The 17,442-nt window shown below is 49.4% G+C and overlaps 2 protein-coding genes across 3 annotated transcripts; one reads left to right on the top strand and one right to left on the bottom strand.

Moving 5' to 3' along the window:
* Window positions 1-114: 114 nt before the first annotated feature.
* Window positions 115-2,894, top strand: LOC6505889 (methylcrotonoyl-CoA carboxylase subunit alpha, mitochondrial). Its single transcript, XM_001964522.4, has 7 exons — window positions 115-275; window positions 368-1,133; window positions 1,191-1,697; window positions 1,758-2,049; window positions 2,105-2,292; window positions 2,354-2,525; window positions 2,587-2,894. Exons 1-7 carry the CDS (start codon window positions 235-237, stop codon window positions 2,715-2,717), a joined length of 2,097 nt encoding a protein of 698 aa, XP_001964558.1. The 5' UTR covers window positions 115-234; the 3' UTR covers window positions 2,718-2,894.
* Window positions 2,895-3,190: 296 nt separating this feature from the next.
* Window positions 3,191-17,364, bottom strand: LOC6505635 (probable ubiquitin carboxyl-terminal hydrolase FAF). Of its 2 annotated transcripts, XM_001964524.4 has the most exons (19): window positions 16,707-17,364; window positions 14,936-15,762; window positions 14,158-14,306; window positions 12,910-14,102; window positions 10,923-12,836; window positions 9,488-10,862; window positions 8,993-9,428; window positions 8,616-8,931; window positions 8,395-8,548; window positions 8,188-8,338; window positions 7,818-8,126; window positions 7,647-7,758; window positions 7,480-7,589; window positions 7,068-7,419; window positions 6,751-7,010; window positions 6,098-6,689; window positions 5,620-6,003; window positions 4,942-5,165; window positions 4,459-4,486 (listed from the first exon to the last, which is right to left on the bottom strand). In XM_001964524.4, exons 2-18 carry the CDS (start codon window positions 15,262-15,264, stop codon window positions 4,953-4,955), a joined length of 8,349 nt encoding a protein of 2,782 aa, XP_001964560.1. In that variant the 5' UTR covers window positions 15,265-15,762; window positions 16,707-17,364; the 3' UTR covers window positions 4,459-4,486; window positions 4,942-4,952. The 2 variants fall into 2 exon arrangements, with proteins under 2 accessions (XP_014760739.1, XP_001964560.1); XM_014905253.3 differs by lacking the exon at window positions 4,942-5,165 and having other exon boundaries at window positions 3,191-4,486; window positions 16,707-17,117.
* Between the last annotated feature and the right edge of the window lie 78 nt (window positions 17,365-17,442).

The raw sequence follows: 17,442 nt of genomic DNA, 5'->3' as shown, positions 1-17,442 counted from the left end.
ATTAATTAAGGCCTTAAATTGTAAATAAATGCCCTAATTACATACAGAAAAGAAAAGATATATCATTTGGATAATCGTATTGAACACGTGCGCATCACTCATCGTGAGCGATGCTTCGACACAAATCGAGAATCGACATCTCTAAAGTTGCGCCTGATAACAGAAGATCGCACATTCGCAACATCTAATAATCTTCACATTTTACAGATTATTGCATTTATTAGACGATAGACGATGTATGCGAGACTGCTGCGCAGCTTTGGAGCAAATGCCAGGTAATAACACGACTCTAAAATCCAAAAGAACCAACAGGTTGAACAGTCTACCGATTACATAAACACATTCACTTTGTTTTTGTTTTCGACAGGTGCTTTGCCACAGAAGCCACACCGAAGGTGCGGCCGATTAACAAGATCCTCATATCCAACCGAGGCGAAATTGCCTGCAGAGTGATCCGCACTGCCAGGAAATTAGGAGTCCGCACGGTAGCCGTATTCTCAGATCCGGACGAGAAGAGCCTACACACGCAACTGGCCGATGAGGCTTACCGCGTAGGTGAGGCCGCCTCTTCTGCGTCGTACCTACGAGGAGAACACATCCTGCAAATCGCCAAGCAGTCAGGTGCCCAAGCCATTCATCCGGGCTATGGATTCCTTTCGGAGTCAGTGGAATTTGCGGAGCTTTGCCAGCGTGAAGGAGTCATCTTTATGGGACCCCCTAGCTCCGCCATCCGCGACATGGGTATAAAGAGCACAAGCAAGGCCATTATGGCCGCTGCCGGAGTACCTATCATCAATGGCTACCACGGAGATGATCAGTCCGACGAATGCCTCCAGAGGGAAGCAAAGGCAATTGGTTTTCCTTTGATGATCAAGGCAGTGCGCGGAGGCGGTGGCAAGGGCATGCGTATTGCCGAGAAGCCAGAAGACTTTCTGACAGCTCTTAACTCCGCACGCACCGAATCGCAGAAGTCTTTCGGAGACAGCTCAGTACTTTTAGAGCGCTACGTCCGATCGCCGCGCCATGTCGAAGTGCAGGTCTTTGCGGATCAGTATGGCGATGCTGTTTATCTTTGGGAGCGCGACTGTTCCGTGCAGCGCCGCCATCAGAAGATCATTGAAGAGGCGCCCGCGGTATGGAATAGTAATCGTTATAAAAGGCTTCTTAATTAAAACATTCTCTCTTTATAGCCTGGTCTATCGGAGGAACTGCGTCGTGAGCTGGGGGAAGCCGCTGTCCGCGCTGCCAAGGCTGTGGGCTACGTTGGAGCCGGTACAGTGGAGTTTATTCTTGACAAGGAGGATCTTTCCTTCCACTTCATGGAAATGAACACCCGTCTGCAGGTTGAGCATCCCATTTCCGAGATGATTACGGGCACCGACCTGGTCGAGTGGCAGATCCGCATAGCTGCCGGCGAGCGTTTGCCCCTGAAACAGGAGCAGATCACCCGAAATGGCCATGCATTTGAGGCCCGCATCTATGCGGAAAATCCTCGAGGAGGCTTTCTGCCAGGAGCGGGCCCATTGCGTTACCTATCAACCCCGCAGCCTAGTGCCGACGTGCGTGTCGAAACAGGAGTTCGCGAGGGAGATGAGGTGTCTGTGCACTATGATCCCATGATTGCTAAACTGGTCGTGTGGGGCGAAAACCGGTCGCAGGCTCTTAACTCCCTGATCGCTCGCTTGCGCGAGTATCATGTAAGTTTTTCTAATACAGAACAGTTGGTATTTTATTAAACCATCAAAAACCCATTGCAGATCTCTGGACTGGACACAAACATCAACTTTCTTATAGATCTGGCTTCTCACCCCGAGTTCCAGTTGGCCAATGTCCACACTGGCTTCATCGACGAGCACTTCGACAGTCTTTTCCCGCCAATCGAGATCAGTCAGCAACAGGTGAGCCAGGCTGCTCTGGCCCTGGTGTTCAATGAGTTACAAGCATCCTTCAGCAATGGCAACGGCCGCCAAGATCCATTTGCCGCTGCCGCTAACGCGCGTCTCAACTATGCCTTAATCCGGACATATAACTTGAGGGCCAACGATAAAGGTATAGATAGTTTAGAAAAAAGTTGAGAAAAATGTGTTAATTGTTCTGTTCTTAGTTTATTCCGTGGCAGTCAAATATGATGGCGAAGATGTCCAAGTCCAGGTGGACAGCGGCAGCTGGCAGGTGATTAAAGCCCAGAGAGTGGAGGATGGCGTGCGTCTAAAGATACGTGCGAATATCGACAACAACATTTCAACGTACAATGCCAATATAGATGGAGCTAGGATTAGTCTGTTCCTCGAGGTAAGCTTAATCGCCAAGATATGTTATATTTTTAATACGAATCCCCCTGCTATTTGTTTAGAGCGGCAAGGTGGACTTCGAGTTGGTGCAACCAAAGTTCTTGAGCGCCCAAGTTGATCAGTTGGGCGGTAGTGGCTCCCGCGTCGTTGCCCCCATGCCAGGAGTACTCGAGAAGGTTCTGGTAAAGCCTGGTGACCAGGTTAAGAAGGGCGATAGCCTGGCTGTGCTCATTGGTAAGCTGAAAGAACCAAGAAATAATTTAATTGTAAATCAAAAAATTCCCTAATTTCTTAGCCATGAAAATGGAGCACATATTGAAGGCACCAAAGGATGCCACTGTGAAGTCTATTGGCGGAGCCGAGGGCGATAACGTGGCCAAGGGGGCTGCAGTGATCACTTTCGTTGACGAGGAAGCTGCCAACTAGAGAGTGTTAACCCCCCATTCCGTACCAGGGATTCTGTTGCATTTATCTAAAAAAAAATTATTTCAGGGATTACCTTGTGCATTTATTAGAGTTAAGCTTAAGGACCTGTCCATATAATGGAGTCTTGTTGTGTTTTGTCCCTTTGCATTAAAAATGTTTTAAATTGTTGAACACAGATGTGAAACACTGAGTTATAATAGAACCAGCGCTGGTGGTTTTAAAAAAATCTTTTATTCGTTTAAGTTCTTTGTTTTTTGTTTTTTGAATTTTAATGGATGTATAAGATTTATTCAGTTTCTCGAAAACACATTTCCTAAATGTGATTTATCTTTATGAATACATAATTTTGTTAAATTGAGTTCCGTACATGGGTGTACATGAGTCTGCGATTTATGAGTTGACTGAGATTTTTTGTCGAATGCTTGCTTGAAATCATAACCGGAAACTGAGTCGATTTAAATGACGTTGCGATGCTTGCTTACAATTCGCTTTTATTTTGCAACTTAAAACATAATAATTTAATAAATGTTTAACAAATTTCACTTAATACAAAACACTAATCAATTAAAAATATATTTATATATACTTAGTATAAACATAATCAAGTTTCCTTTATGCTCGTTTCGATTTGCTTTAGTCCATTTTGCTTTTGAGTTTATACTTGTTCTGTTGTTTTGATTTAGCATCCCTCTAACTTGATTAACGCAATTGAAATATGATTATGGAAACAGTTTCAGGCGAGTACTGAGTACTGAAGATGCAATTTGGTTTCTTGCCCTAATTCTTACATTCAGCCGATCGTTTCGTTTCGATTAGTTGTTTCCCTAGAATCGTATCTATATTTTCTTTTTTTGTTTTTTGTTTTGATTTTTTTTTTTATTATAATTTTGTTTATCGGTTAGTATTAGTAAATGTTGCTCGGCTTCAATACGTAATACATCATTTATATACTATATAAATACAATTATATGGTACTTTAAACGTGCAACTTAACGCATCTTAGTATTTATGAGTGTGTTTCTTTGTTTGCGTTCATGTATGATGCAAGTGGGGTGTTGGTTTCTTGTTTTTTTCTTTTTTTTTTATTTTGTTATAAGTTTTTTTTGTAGTGGGTAATTTGTGTTTTTAAGGTGTCTGTATTTGTATCTGTATATGATGTTTTTAAGGTAATTGTAAAGTTCGATATCTATTAAACACCTTGGTTGGTACTCGTACATACCCTCCTCTCGACTCTCGATACTTGACTTGCGACTCTTCACTATCAGACCGCTTTTAATATATATATATATGTATGTATGTTCTCCATTTTTTTTTATATCTACGGATTCTTCTCTACGATCGCACTTTAACTCATTAAGTCTCTTTTTCGACGGCGGGAGCCCCACTAGTAAAACACCGGCCCACGCCGCTCTCATTGTCAGGCTGCTTATGTGATTCACTTATCGCTATGGATGCTCATAAGTTGCTGCTCTTGTTAGGTTGCGATTACATTTTATTGCAAAGAACTGTTCGTTTCCGGTCACTCTTTTGCGACCTACTTTCTTTCCGCTTTCCCCGTTCTAAATTAAGTTCTTCTCTATTCTCGTTGTGAGCTCGCCCGCTCCAGTGGGTGCTGCTGTGGTTGTTCCGGATGTCGGTGCTGACGTTGTTGGGGGATTTGTCGTTGTCAACTCCGTGGTTGCCTCCGACGAATCGGGCGCCGCCTCCTCAGCACTCCTCTCCTTACTTTCTAGCTTTTTTGCCGTCATACTGAAGTTTTTGGGATATATCTGGGAACAAAAAACAGGGCAATTAGTCATACTTTTTCTACAAATTGGCCATAAAGTGCCAATTGTGAGTGCTATGTCAGCGTCTGCGTGCCAGGTAAGCAGTAATCGCAATCTTGCAATTTAGTTTTATCAAATAGGTCGTATATGAACCGCATTATTTGAATTACTAACAGGCCGATCTTAAATTTGACTTTGAAAAGGTCTATATAGGACCTATTTGATCAAGTTCGAGTGTGAATGGGTGTTGTGGATAGGAATCTTTGTTTTTTCGAGTGTGGTGAGCAGAGAAAGCTTGCTGTTGAAGGTAAAAGGATAACAAATTGGGACACAAACAAATACAGGCGTGGCGTGTGCAACTCGTGCCGGGGACTGTGCCTGCAGAACTCATGGACGCAACAAACACAAATTAATGCTAAGCTGACGCTCGGGGCTCAAATGAAACAACGCTAACTAACTTGGCGGCAAATCAAATCAAGCGGCTTGAGGAACTCTTGCTAGTATCACCACGTTGTTGCTGCTGTTGTTCGTGCGGCTGCTTGGGCTGCAGTTGCAGGCTGAGCTGATGCTGGTGAGCCTGCAGTTGTTGTTGCTTCAGCTTGAGTTGCTGCTCCGGCGGCAGCTGGTGCTGGTGAAAGAGTACTGGCGGCAGTTTGCCTCCCTTTGACCGACTTCGCACGCCCTGCACATGTATTCAAAAGTATTTGTTTGGAAAATAGGAAACAAAAATCGAAATTCCGCAAAAGAAAACGCAATATATACGAGTCGAAAATCAAGAAATATATAGAAGAGTTAGAAGGAAACCATAATGTCGGTATCTCAGCTTCGGGAACCGAAGCTTGAATACCTTTGCAGAGTGTTTATTTAAAGTCAGAGCTAGGTACAATGTACAATGAGGCTATAAAGACATCACTAAAATTTAGAATTCTTATACTCTGCAAAAGTATAACCACCACACGGGATGTAATAGATAGATAATATTGGATCTGGAGTGTAGAGTGTGGTGTGTATCTTGTGTGTACTGTTTTGTTTTTGGAGGAGGACTGCTTGGCAGGCGACTGGAAGGATCCCTCGGCTGTGGACACACTTAACTGCCCTAGGGAATAGCTGCCCTAGGCATCCGAGTTCTTAGTTACCTTTTTGGCCTTGATTTCCATATGGTCCAATCGATTGGTCAGCCCATTTAACGTCGTCTCTCCGGTTGTCGTCTCCTGAGCGCTGCTCTCAGTCTCGCTATTTGCCCCACTGCCCGCCGTTGCTGCTGGCGTCGTTGTCGTTGCGGGTGTTGTTGCTGTATACACTCCAAAGAGCTGTCGCGAGAGCCGTGGGATGGCATTATTATCCCCTCGAGCCAGCCAGGCGCCAGTTGAGGGACTACTGGTGGTGGCAGGCTTGGCATCGCCCACCAATTCCGTGCCTCCAGTTAAGCCTTCCTGCGTTTCTGCAGTCTGTGCTGCCGGGTCCGCTTTGTTTTCGTCTAGATTGGACTCCAAATCAGACTCGTTGTTCTCGTCCTGATCCTGGAAGGAATATGAATATGAATATGATTGTTTGATGTTTAAAATTATTTTATGATATATTGAGTTTTCTGTTTTAATTTAATTAATTACGAACCGGTTTCTCGGTTATCTCATCTGGACAGAGCTCATAGGCCATGGTCCATGTGTTTCTAGCCGACTGCGACCGCTCCAGCATGTACCCATTGGTGTTGTCGTTGCTTTGAGCCGGCGGCGACCAAGAGTAGGAGTTGTACTGACAGCCGATGCCCCGCTGCCGCTCCAGCTCGTCCTGCAGCCACTCGACGGCAACGCTCCAGTGCCGGCTGATGGTGGCGTTGGTGTTGAGCATCTGCAGAGCAATCTCGGACTTGTGGAACAGCTGCGTCAGGCATTTGATTATCTGGTATGCCCGTTTCTGATAGTGCGTTTTGGCCCGCTGAATTGTGTCCAACAGTCCCTCGCGCTCCTCGGCCACTCCATTCAGCGCATTGTGGATGCGGTGGTGCTGCCACGAGTCCTCAATAAGCAGGATGTTCAGCAGCAGGTCCGTGTGGTGGCGCATGTCGTGGCAGTAGGCAAAGCCGCACTGCCACAACAACTCTGTGAGTACAGCCCGTGAGAAGTGAGGGTTCTCCCAGCTGCAATACTGCAGCAGCTTCAGGCCTTCGTCGCCCACGTTTGTGTCCTCAATGACCTTCTTGATGTAGCTGCAATTGCACCAAAGCATGAAATGAGATTGTTTTTCTCAACCAATCGTTTAAAATTTACCCAGTGCGGTTGAACAGGAGGTCCATGCACTCGGTGGACAGGGGTGTGAGCTCCTCTTGCGATACCGTTGCATCCTTGAACGGATTGGGAAGGGGTCGGGCGTTCTGGTTCGAGCTCTGACACTTCTCGCTCACATCACTGCAACGCACCAAGTGGGAAACCACTTGGTGGAGTTTGCTGAACTCCGGGTACTGGTACTTGATGGCCGGACCTGGGCCATCGTCGAGGGCTACTTGAATGAACTGCAGCGGGACGTTTAGCTGCAGGTAGAGATAATTATTAATTGCCTCTTGAAACTTGGTAAAATAATTTCTTACTTTTAACAGCTGCTGCTTCTCGCGAGTTCCGAGCCCCACATACATGCTGAAAAGGCTGAAGTAGTGCGGCAGATGTTTACCGTAGTCGGCTGCCTCTGACTTCAACAGACGCAGCACACTGATGAGCACTTGCTCGCAGAGATTGGCGCCATCGAACCCGGGCAATGGCTCATCGTGGATGGCGAAGTGACAGAAGAACACTACCAGCTTCACGAACACCGTGCGCACTTCCGGCGAGGGCGCCATTAGGATGTATTCACCCAGGCGAGAGGGAGGCGACAGCAGGGCGTGGTTGGCAAACCACTTCCGCACCAGTGCCGAGGAGCGTATATGATGGGAAAGCGTATCGTACCTAAAAGAGCAGTACACATATGATTAGTTTGTGTAAGCCGCCAGATATAGAAACACTCACCAATCAATGACGGGACCGCGCAGTGATTTCTTCGTACGGAAACCAGTGTGGAACAGGAACTGTGATGCCAATTGTACGCCCAACAGGGAAAGCTCCTCGGCGGCGGGTGTCTGAAAAAAAAGGAACATCTTACAGGATGCCTTACAAAATAAACACCAACCACTTACGATCTTATCGCTCCGGACAGATGGGATATTGCAGCTGACCAGCTTCTTTATGAAGTTGAAGAACTCCACGGAGAAGATGCTACGTGAATGCAGAAACCTTATATTTTGATGGCTGCAATGGGTTCAAAAATTAGTTTTAAATGAAAAGAAAGTGAGGAGTCTACTACTCACCGTACGCTACGCTCGATGGGCTTAGGCAGGGGCAGGACCATGTTTCGGCTTTCCGTTAGCGACAGTTGCTCCACACTTGGCTCGAACTGTACGGGATTCTGGTCGCAGCGCGTATAGAACAGCATGTAGGCGTTCCACCAACGCTTCTGGCGGCGGTACTGCATCCGTTTCAGATTGTTATCGTAAATTTCGCCCATGTAGTCGCCACCGAAGCACTGTGCCTTCATTTCCTCGTCCTCGTGCATTTTGCACTCGGTTACCTCGCCATCGTCAAACTTGTACCACTGGCACTTACCATTCGCTGGGTTTCTGCGAAAAAATTCAACGATACTTAAGTCTGTTAGAACTGCAAGGGTAGTGGAGGACTCACTTGGATAGTATGTAGCTGAAGTAGTGGCCCCCGGAGGCCTGTCCACTGTGCACCACAATGCCGGTCAGTTCGTACTTTGTTGTTTCAACGTTTGTTTGACAATTATCACCCACCTCCACCACTTCGCCCTCTAGCTTAGCTAGGCCAGACACTGCAAATACGATTTGGCACTATTGATAGTCTGTCCTGGGCATGATTAGCACTCACCTGTGTAGGGCTCCATATCCAGAATACGCGGAAATTCAAAATAATCATTAAATTTAATCGCACAGACGCGCTCGTAGTCGTATTCGAAGCGCTTCAGTTGTATGGCTAACACGGGTGGCAGCTTCTTCACGCATAGCCGCTTAACGGTAACTACCTGCAGATCATGGAGAGCGGTTAGCATGGAACTGGAAGTCTCTAACCATTCTCAAGGAATACATTACTTTTTTATCACATTTATCACAATGGTATGCATCCGCTCCCTCGAGCAGCTCCCCTTTGACGTACTGCTCTAGAGATTCGGTTAATGAGCTATGATTCCTAATATCGACACTAAATACACTAAATGGTTCCTCTTTGGAGTAGCGATGGGGGCACTCTTGGCAGATCTTCTGGTCACTGAAAGAGCCGCCCAGCGTGGCGTTCATCAGCTGCGGATGGCCGAGTGCCTTCAGTCCCTCGTCGAGGCTCTCGAACAGGGACATGAAGAACTCCACAGCATCCTGCTGCTCCCGCAGATTCACAGGTTCTCCTTGCAGTCTGTGGGGACAGTAAGGTTAATTGCCGGGTGTTCCGGGAGTAAAAAGCTGACAGTACTCACTTGAAATGCGTCCATAGTCCGCGGGGCACATAGAACTGCAGAGCGCTGTGACCCAGGTGGGCAAATATGGCCTGAACGTGCTTCAGAATAACCACGTGGTAGTTTTTCCGGACATCCTGGGCCCCATCCTCGCCAGCGCCCGACGATGACGACGACGACGAGGAGAAGGAGACTAGGGCAGCGGAGGGACCCGAGAAGAGAGCTGGTCCCAGACCGCCGCCCGTCAAATCAGAATCGCCGCTGAAGTCCTCGCCATCGTTGGTGGCAGCACCGTGGGCCCGCAGAATGCCCACCCGCACCGCCGGCACCATATATAGCTGCTGCAGAACCGAATTCATGTAGCAGGTGGCCCCGGCATTTTTAAGTCCGCAGAAACCCTTTGTGGGCCTGGCGCCAACCGGCGGCAGATAATCCCACTCGCGCAACGGATCCGTGTCTGGAGAGGAGAAGAGAATACCCATTAATTTGATCCTCAAACTGAGCGAGGCGACTTACCCGTGCAAACAAAGTCGATTAGTGTATTGGTGAGTAGCTTCATATTAGGAACACAGAGCTGGCACAAGGCAATTAGAAGGTCGCAGGCGGCGGCAATCGTGTGCGGACTGCGGCAAACGGGAGGCGGCACTGTGTCCTGCCGAAGGCTGCCGTGCCGCCGTAAATGCAGGAATTCGCGCGAGGCCGTAAACAGGAAGTCATCGATGAGCTCGTGGATGAGCTCATTGAGCTGTGCCTTCGAGTCCGGGACGAGGAAGAACATAAGCTCCTTGGCCAGGCACAAATGCCCCTCCAGCAGCTCCTCGTGCACCTGGGTGTCACCGGTAGCCCGAACGTTCTCCCGGATGCGTTGCAGCCACTTGATCTCATCGCCCAAAAGTCCCTCGCCGATCTGCAGCGGCCAGTTGTAGATGCAACCATAGGACAGTGTGCGACAGAGCATGGAGAAGAACTCTGCACAAGTGGCCTCGTATTGGGGAACCAGGGTTTTCAGAGCTCCCACCAACAAGTTGACCATGTAGACGAATGGCCGCCGGTCGCCGGCACAGTAGGTGGAGGCCAGAAACAGCTGCTCCGAGGCCACCTGCCGCACATGCCGCAACGGATTCTTGAGCACGATCGATGTGATGAACTTCGGCCAGTTGGCGTCGCTGCTTAGGGCCTCGTTGGCACTCGGATTTAGTATGAACGAAATGGTTAGCACTTCCAACGCCTCTTTGCACATGCTAAAGTCCTGGCCATCGGGCACGATCACCTCGTCCTCAAAGTCTCCGCCAGCGTTGCTGCTGCTGCCCAGGGCCTGGAGATTCCCGCAGGACGAGGCCCACGCCAGCTGCACCACCGCCTTGATGGTGGAGATGTCCGGACACGACCACTGCAATGTGGAGCTGAACAGTGTGCGGCAGCGCTCACCCTCCGGAGTGGCCGACAGCATCTCGCGTGCCAGCATCACCGCCAACTTGGCGGAGATGGCCCGCAAGGTGCCTTGCGAGCTGTTTGGCATCGTCGAGAAGTTCTGCTTCAGGATGTCCACTTGGGAACGGGCTCCATTGTCCAGGTCGCAGATCATGGGCTCGTCCCCAACACGGGACAACACACTGCCCACGATGTACAGGAACAGCTTCGCCAAGCGCAGCACACACTGGAACGACGCCCGTTTCGTGTGCATGTCAGCGCTGGGCAGGAAATTATTCTTTGTCAGCAGTTCCAGTACAAAGTGGGCGCAGCCCGAGTGCATCCAAGCGGATTGAACCTGCAGGGCTGCCTCGCCCAGAGGGTCCAGGGCAGGAATCAGCAGCCCGTGCAGAACGCTCAAGTTGTACAGAACCTGGGCTGGTGTCGGGTGGAGGAACATCTGTTCCGGCGTGCAGTGTTCCTGGAGAAATAAATTTTAGTTCAAGCTATGGGACTTAATCCGAAAATGACTATCAGTTACCTCCTCGGGATCGCTCGATGACTGGTCACTTGAATTCTGCTTCTCCTCGTCCTCCTTGGCAGCCTTCTCTCCCACAGCCACAGCAGCAATGGCCGCCTTGGGCACCCGGCACATGAGCTGAAGCTGTCGCGTCGTCTGGCGATCGCAGGGCAGCAAGTGGAGCAGCACTTTGGCGCTGTCCCTCAGACGGCCGTGCTCCAGGTCGCTGCCCAGCTGATAGAGCTTCAGGAAGAACTCGGTGTACTGGTAGTTCTGCGATATGATTACCCCGGGCAAGGTGCTCTCAGACTCAATGCGCTGCATGTCGGGGCAGGGGCGAGGCGGTGAACCGGTGCTGGAGTCACTCGAGGAGTCGGGGCTGCTGGCCAAGCCGGTGCCCACTGGCGTTAGCTTGGCCGTGAGAACCATCTTGTCCCGGATAGTGTACTGGTACAACGGATTAATCTCGTCAGAGACCTCGATCATCTCGCCGTTCGTGTAGAAGAGATCAACCTTGATGTTGGCCGTGGAGGTGCCCTTGATCCGTTTGAGGAGGCTCCTCTTGAACGCGGCCATCGTTTCGTTGCTGTGCGTCACAATCTCCAGGTCGTCGATGGGCCGCCCCGGAGTCTGGAAGCGTATGTACAGAATAGTGTTCTTGCCCCGCGTAACCCGACTGAGGGGCAGGTGGACGCGGTCGCCACTATAGGAGCGGTCGCACTCCTTCACGTACTCCTGCAGCACCTTGAGTATGCGACACATCTTCTCCGCCTCGATGAAGCGCATCTTGGCGTCCTTCGACTCGTCATTGGCGTTGTCCGACTGATCGGGCGCCTCGAGCTCGTCCTGCAGCTGAGTCTTGCCCAGGATCATTATATTTCCATAATGGTTGCGCAGGCGGGAACAACACTCGCCGATGAACATCTCATGGAACTCGGCAACGTTCTCTTGCAGCCTGGGACTCAACGCCGTCGACACCTCCTTCAACAGATCGATCGCCTTACCGGCTATGTCCTCGCCTCCCGTCGTAATCACCCGCCACAGGTAGTCCTTGCCAATGAGATCTTCGTTGTCCAGAATATAACCTCTGTGTATCGCTTTCAGCTTGTCCTCCTTGGAGTTCACCGCCTTGAAGAAGCGCTCAAAGCACTTGATTCCGCTCTCGGTGAGCAGGTGCGGATCCAGCTGAAGGATGTTGTTCTCGAAGAAGTCCTTGTTGATGCCGGGATCCAGGTCGGGTTCCTCGCCCATCAGCTTGCCGAACCAGCGGAAGCACTCCTCACGATCCGCCGGAAAGACGGCACTCACCGCCAGGCAGTGCCAGATCTGTTTGGCTTGATCGGCGCACAGCCACAACTGCCCGTCCTTTAGGAGAAACTTGAGGAACTCCAGTCTCTCGGCGATCTGGGCATGGTGCGGAAATCGCTGATCGATCAAAATGGTAGCTGGATCCAGTCCGGGCGTCTCGGCCACCATTTGACGCACCTTTTCCATGTACGCTGTCAGACTGTTCGTCACGAGAATAACCAGTGTGTAATCGTTTTGCAAACGCTCGATCACTTGCTGCCGATTCGTTCCCGTCTGCGTGCGCGGAGCATGATTCGGAGTGGTGTCGTACAGGCAGCAAATGTCCCGGATAAGACGCAAGGCCGGCAGCACCCAGCTGTCTCCAGATTTCAGCTCGCCCACGCACTTATCCAGCCAGATGGTCTTCTGGGCGTCTCGCTCCTGCGAACAGCTGTAGTCCAAAATCTTGACGTGGGCGCCCAGCGCTTGATCCAGCACCTCCGGCGGCACCTCCTGACTATGGGCCAAGGTCCAGAAGAGTTTCAGCACCTTCTGGGCCATCACTCCGTTCTTGTCGTCCTCGGCCAGTCGTCGAATCAGTTCCAGGAGCCGCTCCCTTTGCCTCTTGTTGGCGGTGGTCATGCTGGCCTGAAAATTATTCAAAAATAAGTAAATGAATTTAAATACCTTCATTTTTAAAGACAATTAGGTACGTTCTCACCTGGAACGCTTCGAAGAGATGGTCCAGCTGCTCGGGGGTAAAATCCCAAGCCAGCTTCGCCAGCAGATCGTGGACGTTCTTCACAATCGCTTCGTGTTTTCCCGCCTGGGCTCGCCACACCGCGTCCAGATCGTCGAGCGTAAGAGCCTGCTCCTTGATAAGGAAGCGGATGATCTTCTCCAGCTTTTCCACGTATTGGGGCTGGTGCAACGAGTCCTTAAGCACAATGCCCAGCACGTCCGAGGACTTTATCCACTGCGCCATTCGCTCAGCCGTCAGCCAGTCCATCTCGTCCTCCGGCATGCAATGGGGGAGCGGCTGCGAGCGGTGCGAGTAGTAGGCCACAGAGGAGAGCACCTTGTTAATCTCGTTGAGAGCGTTCATTTTGCCATTAAAGCTAGACACCTGAAGTAGCCGCAGGATCATCTTCAGCCGAAACATCTCCAGATCGCGGATCAGCTCTTCCTGGCCGGTCAAGCGGCTGGCCAGAAAGCGTGCCGATTTCACGATTCCATTAATGTAGTCGTTCCGGCCCTCAGGCTTCACTTCGCGCTTCAATTCCTCGTCTGTGAAGCTGTCCAGCAGGTCCAGCACAACATTCCAGGTCGGCATGAAGTACTTGGCGATGGTGGCGGGAGTCAGCAGCTCATAGCACTGGCCAAATGGCCGCAGCAGACTGTGGATGAGGGCGAGCGTTAGACGGTTGTCCTGGCCATCGCTAGCTTCCTTGGCAGTGGGCTTGTTCTGATTTCGCTTCAGCAGCTCCAGCCCACTGTTGAACCGTTCCAGAAGATTGTCGAAGCCGCCGAGTTGGCCGAAACGATTAATGAGATCTACCAGCCACCCACGCGCATTCTTCGGTTCTGGCGGCGGTTTGGCGAACATTTTGTTGCTGTCCAGCGGGCCCCAGATAGCGTCTGGAGTGGCGAAGCACACCGGATGGCGGGCTGCATTGAAGGTGTTGAACTTGTTCTCCGGATCGAAGACTATCGCCAGAAGATCCAGCAGGTAGGGATTATCGCGTTGCATGTGAATGGCTATCAAGTGAAGTAGCTTGCCGCAGGACACCAGGATGCAATGATGGATGTTGTACTTCCACGAGTTCACCGCCTCGTCGGTGAGGATTTTGGCGAAAGATGTTGTCAGCCCGTTGCGGTAGAACTCCACGCACGGCTCGCAGTTGTGGTCGACACCTGGGTTCAGAAAGGGCTTAGCATTTAGTTCGCTAAACGATTTTGAGCCTCTTACCAGCCTGAGTCAGTTCAATGGCCGCGTTCAACAGCACTTCCAGCTCCTGCTCCGGCAGCACAGGCACCACCCAGCGCGGATTGGAAATCTTCTGGGTCAGCATGCGTAGCTTGGTCGTGGGAAACGAGGATATCAGCTTCTCTGGAGGCCTACAAATGGGAAATACAATTTATCGAGTTCGAGTTCATTTTGAGGGTAATCAAGGGTGTAGAAAGAAGGTGTCTACACACACACGTATGTATAAGAGGGGATAATGAATGATAACATGTTATTGCCTCACTGTTGGACCCCGCTATCACGTTTTTGCTCACACATAAACAATGATATTCTCGGTTTGCATGTAATTGAATTTAGTTGGCTACGGGGAACTCAGGTGACGACACCTCCCGAATTAGCGTGGCCAAAATCAGCTGGCTGCATAGCTCGCCTTGCAAACTATACTCTGCAGCTAGCATATTCTAATAAGTCTATTGCGGCTACTTGCGGGCCTAGCCCAGCCCTGGAGCCCTGGACAAACAAGGAATGCAAGTAGAAGAGGCAACTGCGCAAAAGTAAACACAGCAATGCCGGAGGTTGGGGTTCGTGAGGGTATATAGAAGGTAGCTAGGTGGTTGGGCGTCCAGAAGGGGGGTGGTGAACACACACACACACACCCCGAAAAATCGGCAAACAGCTGCTAATTAAGTGCAATAAACTACGCACTAAAGCTGCGCTAATTGGGGCTCGTCATGCAACCGTCGTATGCGCCGCCAAGGAGTACGACTCTGGGACTACTTACACTAGTGTCACGGTGCTGTCTACGCTACTCGCCGAAGACGAGGCCACCACGTCGGTGACTTCGGCACTTCTGTTGCCCACCGATGGCGTCTGTTGCTCCTGGGTGTTGCTCGTCACTTGGCCCCCGCCAACGCCACCTCCGATGATCGATGTGGTGGTGACTGTGCCAGCGCCACTGCCACTGCCACTGCCAGTGCCAGTGCCTGTCCCCGTGACTGATCCCATGCTCTGCGCCGGACTGGTCGTGGTGGTAGTCGCTGTCGTGCTGCTGCTGCTGGTCGATGTGCTGCCCGGCTGGCCGCCGGCTTGCCTGCGCGTGTCGAACGTCATTGTGACAATAGGTGCTCCTCCCAAGCTAACGCAGCTTCCTCGTTGTCGTGATCCTGCACAGCAGCGGAAGCAAAATTGGTTTAATCCAGAGGAGATATGGAGACGGACTTGGAGGCGGCGAAGTTGTAGTAGGAGCCCTACTTCTATGTGTCTTAGTAATCCTACTGCAGTCTACACTGGGCGGTATTTTCTTGTTTTTTTTTAACAATAAATGTATATATTTTTGTTTTGGCTTTGGGTTGTTCCTGGATTATGGCAGTTGTGAAGTGTCCGGTGTCCAAGTTGCGAGATGCGGGGAGTTGCCAGTTGTCTGTTCGTCGTTTTGTTGTTGTTGTTGTTGCTGGTTTGAGGCACTGTTGGTCGGCGACTCCTGGCGCTCCCTGTCACCCTGACTGTCCGTCTCACTCTCTCGATCTTATTGTCCTTTTTCCAATAAGAACTGGCTCCTTTAAGTTTACATATTCTTGCTCAGCGGGCACAGTTGCAAAAATCTATAAACTGCAACGAACAGCGAAAGAAGGAAAGAAGCAAATAAATACAGGCGCACAAGGGAGACCGAAAAAAGCACTCACACACACACACTCACATACACATACAGATATGCACGCACCGTCGGGAACAAAAAGTTTTGAGAGAGTATGTGTAAGAGTGTGCGAGTATGTGTTGGGTAGCTTCTGGGTTGGAATATGAAAAATCAATATTATTTAATAGACGGGGGCAGGCAAGCGCCAAATAATGCTCCAAAAGCACACACACACACACGTACGCACCACCCTCTCTCTCTCTCTTTACCACTCACCCACATTCTCGCAAACGGGACGTGTGCATGAATTTAATTTTATGTTGTTTTTGTTTTACTCTACGCTCTCCGTTCTTATTTATTTATTGTTATTTTTTTCTTTTAGTCAAACAAAGAACATTTTTCTCCCCAAAATTACATCACGTAGCTATCCTGCTCTCTCTCTCTCCTCCCGGGTCCCGTCTCTGGCTCTCTCCACCCGGCAACATCCTTTTTCGGAATGCGGTCGGTGGGTGGAGCAAGTGGCGGGGCGGGCAATGGGGCGTGTTACGGTTAGGAGATTTTCTTTTTCAAAATAACTACGCATCAAAGTATTTTACAACTGTCGGACTCTTCCCCAAAGAGCCTAGCTAGCATAAACCTTAAATATTATCTTCTGATTTCATTTTGGGTCTCTCTCGATGGTTATTTTTTTGAGCGGAGCTTGTACTATTCTGGGACTTCCCTTTTCGAGTTCTGGAACCTAACGGAAGTTACTCAAGGACGGGGAGTCGGTGCGGCTTTTTATTATTTTTCCGTCGCTCTTCTGTTTTTCACGTTCCACGACCACACACTCATACACGATCAGAAACAGTCGCACACACACTAACACACACACGCATATATTTATTTGCGAATCAAATGAGCGACACACACAACTCACCAAAAATTTTCACTTTATCTGTCCCGTTGCTCGAAATTTTCGATTTGGGCTTACTTTTAAGCTGCAGACTCACAGTTTCATAGTTGCGAACCCCAAACTCGTCGGCAACTATTATTTCGCAAAGTTTTTCCTGCCCAGAACAAAATTTTCGCAAAAAAAATTTGCGAAATGGCGTCTGAATTTGGCCGAGTAACTGCCTGGCCGCCGGGGGGCGTGTTGTGTACTGCGTGGCGGGGGCGGCGGGGTGAGGCTGCCACGGCTGGATTAAGTTCGCTTTTAGTGCAATATTTCGTTAATTAATTATATTTTAGTTATTTCTTTTGGGTTGTGCAGCAGTGTGACCGCTTATGACCCGATAAAAATTGCTTCCCGGCTGCAGTGTGACAGCATATCCTGGCAAATTTTCAATGGGCTTTTTATACTGCCAAAGAATAATTAGTAACTGATGAAGCACAAGAATTATGTTAATAATATAAGTTTAATAATTATGTAAAGCTGAATCTAAAAGGTATTACCATTAAAACCGTTTGAAACTGCTATGGAGATATTTTAAGATTGAAACTATTACTTTTACCGGCAAAAATAAGACCGGTTATTGGTATCCTTAGATTTATTTTTGTCAGAGCCGCTTATCAAATCAATAAAGAATTAAAACAAAGCCTACATATTAATTGCAATGTAATTTATCCCTGTTTTAGCACTGAATAGTTTTAGCTTCTTTTTTATGTTTACAAGC

This window comes from Drosophila ananassae, chromosome 2L (genome assembly GCF_017639315.1).
Source record: "Drosophila ananassae strain 14024-0371.13 chromosome 2L, ASM1763931v2, whole genome shotgun sequence".
Taxonomy (NCBI): domain Eukaryota; kingdom Metazoa; phylum Arthropoda; class Insecta; order Diptera; family Drosophilidae; genus Drosophila; species Drosophila ananassae.
Note: the sequence above shows the minus strand (reverse complement) of the source record. Positions and strands in the feature narration are given on the sequence as shown.